The 11,869-nt window shown below is 40.2% G+C and overlaps 1 protein-coding gene across 4 annotated transcripts in view; it reads left to right on the top strand.

Annotated features, from left to right (window-relative positions):
* TMCC3 (transmembrane and coiled-coil domain family 3) overlaps window positions 1-6,236 on the top strand; it is a 92,438-nt gene extending 86,202 nt beyond the window's left edge. For all 4 annotated transcript variants that reach the window (XM_017737996.1, XM_008636565.2, XM_017737997.1 and 1 more), the window contains exon 4: window positions 850-6,236. In XM_017737996.1, the coding sequence (XP_017593485.1) occupies window positions 850-1,152 (303 nt within the window). In that variant the 3' untranslated portion in view covers window positions 1,153-6,236. The remainder of the gene's footprint in view (window positions 1-849) is intronic.
* Window positions 6,237-11,869: the final 5,633 nt, after the last annotated feature.

Raw genomic sequence — 11,869 nt, forward strand, 5'->3', positions numbered from 1 at the left:
CCCAACTCCAGCAAAAAGCTGGCATTTTGGCAAATAAGTGAAGCAGTTGCAAGTTTTTCTGTGTTTTGCTTTGGGAGGGCTTAAGCATGGGGGTAGGGTCTTTAGGAGGCATCTTACTCAAAAACCACTTTTAGTCCATCATCAAGCAGCAGAGAAAGGTCTGCTTTCTTTAGAACAAATTGTGAAGTGGAATAGATCATGTGAGAGAGAATCCCATAAAAGCATCTTCACAGGTTTTCCCACTGTCTCCGCTGTCCACTTGGAGTATGGATCGATGAGCTGTCACACTGACAGAGGGAGAAGGGCAGATCTTACAGAGGGCTCAAGCCCAACATTGTAGAACGGGTGGCTTTGAGAACAAAATTAATGTAGACCACAGAGGCAGTGTAAAACAAGTGCTACATGTTGCAAAGCATGTTTAATTAGTATCACAGCAAGCCCACCCTAAAGTTTTCTATAGAATATACAAAGAAACTAATTTTGTTGCTGTTTTAATGCAGTGATCGTTCCTATGGCAACAGCTTTGCTAGTACTTTATATCAACAGTATATATAGAAAACATCTGTCATGAACATCAGAGTTATGATACTTTTTCTCAAACATGAAAAAGGAAAAAAACCTACATTTTGGACAGTGTTGTTAGACTTGATTATGCCTGAGGGAACAGTGACACACTCATTCAGACATATAAGTGCATTTATTTTTTTTAAAAGTTGGTGGTTCATTGAAATTTTAGCAGTCTATAATAAATTCCACTTCTAATCTAGCTGATGGATGGCTCTGCAGCTAAAATGTGAAGAAATGTTGAATGGAAATATGGCTGCCCTAATTGTTGTTTTCTGTCTCCAGGAAGCCTTGGAATCATGCCAGACCCGGGTTTCCAAACTGGAGCTCCATCAGCAAGAACAGCAAGCACAGCAGTCTGAAACAGTTAATGCCAAAGTGCTCCTGGGGAAGTGTATAAATGTTATCCTGGCCTTCATGACTGTCATCTTAGTGTGCGTTTCTACCATCGCAAAGTTCATTGCTCCTATGATGAAGAGCCGTTTTCATATCATCTGCACTTTCTTTGCAGTGACGCTGCTGGCAATATTTTGTAAAAACTGGGATCATATCATTTGTGCTATAGAAAGGATGATTATACCAAGATGAAGCTGTTGGACTGGCTGTTTCTTTCTTCTTTTTCTTTTTTTGTTTCCTTTTTTCCCCCCCCTATTTTCTTCCCCTCCCTGTTTTTTAAGCACTGTGTGTATACAAATTCTGGTGTAAATATATAAAAGTATACTTGTTGGCAGTCAGTTGCCTGTTCAATCTGATTTTGTCTAACTGGCTGTATCTGTGATGAACTGCTTACTTAAGTCAGTCTTCTGCCTTAATCCAAAAGGTTTTCCACTTCCCAAACCCATACCCACAAAAGATGGTGTGATGGTCTGGGAGGGATCCCAGCAACTGCAAGTGTCAGGTGTGTTTTTTAATAGGCTGGAGGGCAAAGAGTGTGACCAGGAGGGAGTGCCATAATGTGTATCAGCTCTGTTAGACTGATAAGTGAATTTTCTGTCTGAATACAACTAGAATGATAAGCCAAACTACGCAGTTATGTGTATTGATGGTTCTAGATTCTAAATTAATGGGTATCATTACATGGGATTTTGAGTTCTCAGGACTAACAAAACTTGATGCTTCTGCTAGTAACTTTTTGCACAGAGTTTATTGCTTGTAAATGAGACCAGTGATGACTATTGACCACAGTTAGCAGTTTTTCTGTCCTGGCACTGTTCCTTGTCACATTTGGGAAACACATACATGTGGCATAAGACTTCCAAAGATGGACTGAATTGAATTATAAGATCTGCAGGCAACTTTATAAAGGAGTAAAGAAGCAAGTAACGGGTAGGTAAGTTGTCATGCACACCAAAGCACTCACTTGTTTCAAGCCCTGCGACCTGCAAGGGGAAAGAAGTACACAGAAAGGCAACACTGAGGTTAGCCTTCGTTAGCACTGAATTGTTGGGGTGTTCTAACTGAATGCAAAGCATACAGGGGGTGGGACCCTGGGTACAGTGGATTTCTTTCTTCTGTCAGATTAAAGAATGTGGCAGAAACATGAGGGAACAGCTTCATAGGGGGAGCAGGGAGTTAAACTTCTGTAAATACATGAACTGTAGACATTCTCAAAAAACATTCCTTGAAATAATGCATTAACATGCAGTACCACTACTAGGAGACAGGGTTGGGTTTGTTTTCCCACTGGAATTAATTTTGCTTGATTTAAGAGCTGCAAAAAAAATTTCTCTGAAATCTGCCCGGCTTTCAGCCGCTATGTAAAACAACATCTTTATTAAAAATAAACAAACAAAGAAAAACCACCACAAAACAAACCACCACAACCAGAATTCTTCTTCACTCTCCATTAAGTGAAAAAACAATGTCTCCAGTTATTTGATGTTCAGTGTTAGTAACTGTGAAAATAATTGTCATGACATATTTTCAGTTGCAGTATTTTCTATGCTGGTATTATGGGAGGGAGGGAGGGCATAGCTTGATGTGTATATTTCTTTTTAATCAAGTGCAATAGTTGGTGTAGAAGTTGTGAAGACCTTATTCTGAGGAAAGGGAGTGGGTGAGAGGAAGGCAGGGAAGAACTTTGGCATTTTACCACAATCAGATAAACAGTGAATTAGTTACTGTTTGTGGCTTCAGGAACTGAAGAAAGGACAGAATTTACTTAATAAATAATGATATAACTCAGCATTTAGAAAATTCAATTAAAATACTTACAAATATTTTAAGAATTCTTTATATGTGCTACGTCTTTGAACAGAGAATTAGGAAGGACTGTGCTGGTTTGAAGTCGCTGGAAATGGATCAGGTCAGGCACACCCATGTTATCCTAACCCAGCCCTACCTCATCTTCAGAGGGAAGAGGGAAACCAAAAGTAAACAAAGAGCCCAGACAAGACCAACAACTGGTTCTGGTCCTAAGAATGCTGTGACTGTCCATGGTGTTTTCTTGCCATCTATATTTCAATTGCCATTCTTCACTTCAGCTTGCACAGCCAACTTCTGTATTGGCCTCTTGAGAAAATAGTTAGTTTAGCATTTTATTAAATGGGTTCAGAAGGGTAGATGTGCAAGAAAGGAACACCATGTGTTAATAATGTTTACGTAAGAGAAACTCCTTTACCTATTGCATGGTTATATGTTTCAATAATCCTCTCAGTAGTAGTTTATGTAGTTGAGATGTTACATCAGGTAGCCTTAAGGACAGGCAAAAGGTTAGTATTTTTCTTATAACAAAGGATGTTGGTGTGGTACAACCTGGGAACATGAAGGCTTCTGCTCCAAGGGATCCTATTACAATTCTGGAAGATGACCTCAGTGCAAAATGAGGATAGAGTCTAAAATCAGTGGCTCTACAAAAGATTGCTCACTGTCTTGATAGAATCTGACTGGGCCCAGATTCGGAACAGGAAGGTCTTGCATTTCCATATTGGCTTTACATCTGGCAGAGGACACAGAAAAAGGCTGCGTAATGTTAGTTATGTAAATTAAAACAACCTAATTGGTGAATGGGTGCATCACTTCTCTAGGTTATTTTCTTTGCTGGATTTAAATCACTGGAGGATGTGACAGACATCAAGAAAATAATAAAAAAAGTAAAGTGAAGGGCAAAAGCCTGCTTTTGAATGAAACTGCTGTAGTTTTGCACAGAGTAAGACTACAGTGCTAGGAGCTCTGCCATGTGGAAGGCCACCCAAGAGGGAGGGAGGCCTCCTATCCCACCTTCACCCTCCCATTTCCTACCTTGTGCTAACACTGGTATGTGGTGAAGTCTTCCATATGCCATGTTAGCTCACTAGACTGGAAGAAAAACCTGGTGAAAGAGGTGGATGGTTCTCCACAGCTAGAGACTTAAAGGGCTGGTAGAGAGGTGTCATGAGTGTGAAGCAGGGATTTTAAGGGAGATGAGCCTTTTTCATTTTGTTGCAGTGAATCATGAGCTGCCCCTAAAACTGGGCTCCAGGCAGACTCTATGCAGAATGTTGGGGCAGTTTCAGTGTAGAAAAGTTCTTCCTAGCTTTTTCCTACAGGGAACAGATACAAATGGCCCCAGGATGTGGTGGGACAGGCTAGCCAGCTGTGTCTATATTTGGGATCAAGAGAAGTCTGGTGTCTGAGCTAGCCAGGGCTGATGCCTCTGCAGTTAGTGTCAATATCAGCATCACTTCCCCCCTTTAGGCTGGGATTATGTATTCTACATATTAGTATGTGTATCTGGCCTGCAGTCTGAGCTCTGCTTCCTGTGAAAGGATGCCTAGGCCTACCCAAAGAATTGCAGTTCTCCTAATGAGAACTCTGTTCAGATTCTCAATCAATTGACCATGTTCTGTCAGGATGCCATTTACTTTTATGTTCTCATACAACACATCAGACATTCTTAGGATACTCCTTACACCTACTCATCATGAGCCTCTAAAACACTCCCACTCAACAAAAAGTTGTCAGACAGTGTCTTTTCTGCTTGGTGCTGCCTTCTAGGCAATTATTCACTTCATTTTGGTAGTAGTTCTCTGATGGAAAAGCCCTTCAATAAGTTGTTAATACCTGTTCTATAGGCTTTTGGCAGCTTTTTGTTCAGAGGTTTCTGGAGATTTAATTTCTTATGAAGGTTAGCACAATTCTCCTGATTTCTTCTATTTCAGCATTCAGGACTAAATGTGGTTTCCTCTAAAACTTGCCTAATGGATCCCTCTTCTAGCTTCAACTATAACTCCATTATTGTTGAACATCTAATTAATGATTGGCAGGACTAAACGAGACTCAGTTTAAATTCCTCCTCCTTTCTGCTTTGCATGATATGCATTCATTCAACTTCTCATTTTATTGCACTCCTGTGATTTCTATTTGCTCTGAATTCTTAGAGAGGCACTAAAAAATTTCACTGCATTTTAGTTGAATATCAAAATGTTTGTGTTATGCAGTGCCTCTGCTGCAGGACATCTATCAATATAGATCTGATGTCTGCACTCCAGGAAGGATATTTAAAAGCCAATGGTTTTCTTTGAACAAATCATGACTGCTTATCTGGGGAATAGAAATTCAATAGGTGAAGACAATTTACTGTAGGAAAGATACGTGATCCACTGACCAGAAGTTGAAGCTAGACAAATCCAATGTAAGCATAAGCTTCAGTTTTGCAATCATAAGGGTTGCCAGCTAATTATTAGCTACTGAATAACATAATAAACAAGGACTCCAACATTTGAAATTGAATCAGTTCAGGCTTATGTTTGATACAAAGTTAACTGCATAATAACAACTACTGCTTTCTGAAATCAAAATCATTGAACAAGAAATTCAGGAAAGAAAAAAGAAAACATAGAAGCTTGTGGTTCATTTAGAAGGTACGAGAGCAAGTTTTCTTGTTTGTTTTCGTTTTGGGAAACCAGGTCCCTTTCCACTGTGATAGAGACATTTTACTTCTGGATTCAACGATACAGCAGAAGGTAAACACAGATTATTGTAATTAAACACTTTAATTTTGATAACAGAATTTAATCCCTTCTGAAAGTCCACCTGGGACTAGCAATCAGGCAAATTTATTCTCTACTTTTTTTAATCAAAGAAATATTTATCTGCTTTCTTCACTCACCATCATGCCAGAATATGCCCTTTAATTATATTGCTTCCTTTTAAAGTACAGGAGATTATAAAGAGCTTGTTTTCAGATAAAATTGGAATGGTCTCTCTGATGCTAATCCTGCACAAAGTATCAGACAATTTTACATTGCAACAGTGAAAGACTAAGAAAAGTTTTATAGTCAATGAAATTGCTTATTTTCCCTGAAAAAGCCAACTGAGATGATGCTGTATATAAGGACTGCATGAGGCCAAGTCACACTGTCTTGTACAGTTGATTTGCTGTACGTTTAGCATATTAAGTTGTACTGTTGTTGGAAAGTTTTGCACAAAGCCACCTTTCCTTTTTACCCAGGGAACCTGGGTCTGGTAGTATCAAGGTGTACCAAAAATTGTCTGCTTTTGTTGACTAAAGTTAATTGTCTTGGTGTGTGACCTGCAATGTTTCTCATACTATTTCCATTTTGTGCAGCACTGTGGAAAGATGCAACTACAAAAATGTAATTTTTGTATATTTGGTTGTGTAGTCATGACTGCCTCTAAGGTGCCATTAACATTTTTTAAAATAAAAATATTTACAGTTATTTGATGAAGAATATCGTCTCTTAAACTTTGTCTGGTCACTCAAACCCCTATCAGTTTTCCTTTCTCAGTAACAAATTATTCAATTGACAACGATAAAGTTAACCCATTGAGCACAAGGCCCAGTTTTCACATACTCACAAATCTGAGCATTCTGCTCTGCTGCAGTTTTGACCAAAACCTGTTGAGTTTCTCTTACAGTTGTGACATGGCAAAGCTGCAAACATCAAACTAGGTATGATCATTGCTTTTATCCAAAGCTTGTGTGAAATTTGCTATGCAAATGTTGTGCTATTGTGCCTAACAGCTGGACTCACTGCAAACTTTTTTTTTAAACTTAGAATTAGAAACTTAAGATGTATTTTTATATTATTGTCAGAAACCTTGGTCACATGTACCAAAAATGTAACTTAATGTAGCTGACATAAAGCAAAATGTTTGCATTTATTTTTCATAAAGCAGAGGTCTTGTCAGCTGGCACTGGCAGCCATTGGAAATGATGTTATTTTTATTCCAAGAACAGAGCAGAAACAGTGCCATAACAGACTGCTTTGCAATCACACCATACTTCCTATTTTCTACTATTTGAAGAAATGGCATACAGGGGCTCCTGTGTCACCTGCAGACTTTCCAAGGTCTTGTCATGCTGAGTTTCACACAGGTTCTTGGAACTTGTTCTATATTAAGACTAGCCCCGTTCACAAACAGCAGGTTCTCTCACAATCTAATGATTTTGCTGATTTCTGGCATGGGCTGAATAATCCCTGCTAACCAGGCAAACCAGACATAAAAAAATGCACCTTACTCATCATCAGTTCTCTCAGTTGCTTAAAACTCTGGCTTTGGAGAGTGCATAACACACCCTGGTAACTGCTTTAACACCCAAAATTAGAAAGGCAGAGAGTAAAATACAACAGTTTTGTTTAACAGCACAGAAAGAGAAGTGTCACATGTCGCCAAGAAGAGCCGCTGTGCCGTGTTAGCCACAACTGGATGAGACAAATAATCCTTACCAGCAGTGTACTCTGAAAATACTTCATGTTGGTCCCCCAAATAACTCCAAGAACCAAAGCTGTGTGACTGTGCCAGAAACCACCTGAAGGCACCCAAAACTTCATCTGCTATTACGCTGCAATTCATTTTGCAACACCCAGAACTGCTCTGAACTAGCCGGTTGAGGCAGTGCTAGCAGAGCAGTTTATAAACTTAGTGTTAAATTCTTCCTGAATGTGTGTGCTTATTTCTCTGCTTGTGCTGCTGCAGAAGGTGCAGCAGTCACTTGGCAGGTTCTGCCTCTCCTGGCAACTGGCACTGCATTGATGTAATTGAAAGGAGAAATTTTCACACTGTATCCTCCTCAGTTCCTGTTTGGATTGTGACTTAGGTGACAACTCATTCGTTTTGTGAAGTTGCCTAGTGGATCGATGCTATGTCACCTTTTATGTGTAGCCTACCAGATTCAGACACAAGTAAAGTGGAGAGGCTGAACTACCAGACAGCCTCTCATGGAGTTCTGCAGGACTCCATCCTCTGCCCAGTTCTCTTCAACTTAATTAACAACTCGGATGCAGGACTCAAAGGAATGCTAATAAGTTGATCAATGGCATTAAACCAGGAGGAGCTGTCAACTCCCTCGAGGGCAGAGAGGCCCTGCAGAGAGACCTTGACAAATTAGAGATGGTCAATCACCAACCAAATGAAGCTTAACATGGGCAGGTGTCAGATTCTGCACCTGGGACAGGGCAATCCTGGTTGTGTGTATAGACTGGGGAATGAGAGGCAGCACTGTGGAAAGGGACCTGGGGGTCCTGGTAAATGGCAAGTTGAACATGAGCCAGCAGTGCCCTGGCAGCCAGGAGGGCCAACCTGGGGTATCCTGGGGGGCATCAGGCACAGCATCACCAGCTGGGCAAGGGAGGGGATTGTCCTGCTCTGCTCTGCACTGGGGAGGCCTCACCTCGAGTGCTGGGGGCAGGTCTGGGTGCCACAATATAAAACAGACATTAAAATATTAGAGAGCATCCAAAGGAGAACTGTGAGGATGGTGAAGGGGCTAGAAGGCCAGCCTTATGAAGAGCAGCTGAGAACACTTGGTCTGTTCAGCCTGGAGGAGACACCTCACAGCAGTCTGCAACTTCCTTGTGAGGGGAAGTGGAGGGGTAGGCACTGATCGCTTCACTCCTGTGACCAGCAACAGGACTTGAGGTGATGGCATGAAACTGAGTCTGGGGAGGTTTAGGTTGGATATCAGGAAAATGTTTTTCATTAAAAGGGTGGTTGAGCACTTGAACAGCTCCCCAGGGAAGTGGTCACAGCACCAAGCCTGACAGAGTTCAAGGAGAGTTTGGAAAACCCTCTCAGGCATATGATGTGACTCTTGGGCTGTCTTGTGCAGGGCCAGGAGTAGGACTTGATGATCCTGATGAGTCTCTTTCAAGTTAGCATATTCTGAGATTCTATGATACCCTACCTTAGGACAAGCTTGAAGCTGGCCAGTGCTGAGCTTCTGAAAGGAGCACAGACATGCTTTTGACAGAAACTTTAGGAATTGAGCTTGCATTTGATGTAGTCATGATCCCTTCAATTGCTGACTGTGTGGTTCTACCCACCTGTGTGTGTAAATTTGGAACAACTCTTTAGTTATTGTGGCTAGAATGGAATCAATTTAATGAAAATAAAAGTACTGTCAGGACTGAAGCCTGTAATATATGAAAACAATATACATACATGGAAAAAACCTTTGTAGCCTAATAAATTCCCTTTACATTTTTCTGTCGAATACCATTTTAATGAGTTGGTACCACACAGGAAAACATCCCTTTCCTCTGTAGTCATAGACACTTGGTGATAAAGACACAGAAGATCAGCATGAGATACTGTACCTCCAGGCTGGACAGAGAAGTAGAGAACACAATGCCTGTGTGGTCAGCAGTCCCATACAACTCATTTGGCTGAGTAATATCTGAATAAACTACCCTAGGCTTTATATCCACTGATGTCCTCTGGGCTAAAAATTGTACTCTGGTCTTACTGAGCTTAATGGTAAAAAACCCCTCTGATTATAACTCGGCAAGACTCTTATTGCAGCACTATGGCACTTAAAAGCAATTCTGTCTTTTGACTTTGTAATGCCAAAAATATTAATTTTCTGAGGCAATCTACCCACAACAATGTATGGTTTTAAGTCTCTACCACAAATAGCACACTACTTAGTCACAGACAACTCTGCCACAATTGTATGGGACAGTGAAACTATTTGGATGCTTTCAGGATCTGCTGACTCAGATGCTGAACAGAGCTTGTACTCCCAACACTAATTCCCCACTTGGCCTCTATCCTGCCAGGTTGGATTCAGGTCAAGGTGACATAGACTAAGCATGGATTAAACTACAGGTACGACCAGCAGCATGTGTACATAACAACAAAACCTCCTCTAAAGATACACTACTGGGCTACAGGAGCTTGAGGATTTATTTAATCTAGAAACTATTTTCAGCTTGCTCAACTGAGACAGCAAAGAAGTCTAAATGAGCTTTTAAACTCAAGACTTTTTCTGACCATATTACACAGTACGTTCCTCCAAAGAGTGTATCTGCAAAATGCATTGAAATGTTTTCCTGGGCTTCTCTACATACTTTACAGATCTTTATACGTTGCTTTCTTTGTGTGAGGATGAACCTTGCTGTTCTGTGAAATGCTGATCTATCCAGAACTAATATAATATGACATTTAAAGAGTCGCAAACAATTTCTAATACTGTTGATCAAAAACTGTAAGATCTCTAAATGAAATCTCTTTACTTTTACTCATGAACTTCAAGTGTCCCTTAAAGAGACTTTACTTATTTTTAATTTTTTAAAATGAACTACGGAGACCTGTAGCTGCATAAATTTCTACTTTTACAAAAAAATCTGCCTGTGTTATGGGAGATGTTTCAAAAAGGGGAGCTTGCCACTGTTGGAAAAATCCATTTTTTAATAAAGGTGTTATACATATTTCCTTTAGGTACTGAGTTAAAAGAGAAAGCAAACAAACCAACCCTAGTATGAGGTTCCCCTTTCTCCCCAACAGGGTGGCTTCATATTTACTTCTCCTTCATTTTTCCCCCCATATTTGTCTTGTAATATTTAAAGTCTTAATTTCCTAACTGTTTCTGCCTCTTGCTGTCCAGATCCGCCTCGATTGACCCTCTTTTCTCTCTGCTCTGTGCATTAGCCCCAATTCTATTCCTGTAAGCGCTGCTTCCTATTCCTCCTTCCTTCAGCCATTTCCTCCTTGTGCCCTCGAACTCCATCTTGATTCTTGCTTTTTCTCTCTTTCCTGGTACTCTGCAAGATTCCTATCTGAGTCACTACAGCAGCTCTCCTTCTAAAGCCAGCAGAGGTAGGACGGTCACTGTGACAAAGAAGAGCCCCATTACCACCCACACTTCAGAAACACTGGCCATCAGTGAGTAACTGGAATTGCCTGACTCAGTGGGTCTTGGAAGGAAACAAGGACACTTCTCTGATCAGTGTGAAAAACATGGAGGCAAAAATAAAGTACCACAGTTTCCACCATCTTGAGTTATCCTCTTAGAAGATTACACACTGGAAATACTTACACAATAATTATTCCATAAATTAGCTGGCAAGGGACACCCAACCCTGTCTGTTGATTTTAGTTACCTAAATAATTTTAGATTTTGTAGATTTTTTGCTATATCCCCTGCAGAGCTCACACTGCATGATCTAGATTCTTGGTGTCATGTTTCTCACATAAATGAATCGTTTTCCAATAGATTATAGCTATGTAATCCTGCTATGAACAGACACTAATAGAACTAAAGAAAAAATCTGTGCCATTCTACCATTCCTGTTAATGCAACTGTAAAGGGGAGAAAGACTTCTCTTTGACCTTAGTTAGCATTAGCATTTGTAGAGCTGATAGTGGGGGAAAAAAAAAAAAGCAAACTGGATACAGAAAGTGAGAATGCAACTTCATAATACTTTATAGAAAGATTTTTTTTTTGCTTTGTAAACTTGTGTTTATATCTATGGCTTTTTATTTGCATCTTTTTAATCAAAATCTGTTTTGAATAAAAATGAAATTTTAATTCATTGCAGAGCCTTGTGGTGTTATTTATTTCCCCATGGGTGTACATTGGTATAGATGGAATACTGTTGGTGTATCACTCCTAACATTGCAACAAGTGCAACCTACATGAAAACCTGCACAGCGACATTGGTCTGCACAGTCGGGCTGACAGGAAAGCACTAAACTCTCGCCATTGTAGCTGTGGAAATCAGTGATGTTTTAGACACAATTAGCTTGCAGCCACCTCTGGGGAGTGACTGCAGCTGTAATCTCCAGCTGCTGGCAAATGTGACATTTGGGTTGTTTGTTTGTTTGTTTACTTTTTCTTTGGGTATGTGTGTGTGTCATCACTAATACCCACCTTCTAATATACTAATTGAAAACAATTTTAATCCTTATTAAGGCGCTGTTATCTTTATTAGAGGAATACCAATACCGATCAGGACATTCAATCTCTTGCTTTAGTCAAAGAGATTTTAGAGGGAAAATGAGGATGTTTACGAGAAGATGGTGTTCACAGTATTTGAGCTGCTTGTAGCAGCCTATCTCTGGCCCAGAGCAGCGGCCCGCA

The sequence above is a fragment of the Corvus brachyrhynchos genome, unplaced genomic scaffold (assembly GCF_000691975.1).
Source record: "Corvus brachyrhynchos isolate BGI_N302 unplaced genomic scaffold, ASM69197v1 scaffold56, whole genome shotgun sequence".
In the NCBI taxonomy this organism is placed as follows: domain Eukaryota; kingdom Metazoa; phylum Chordata; class Aves; order Passeriformes; family Corvidae; genus Corvus; species Corvus brachyrhynchos.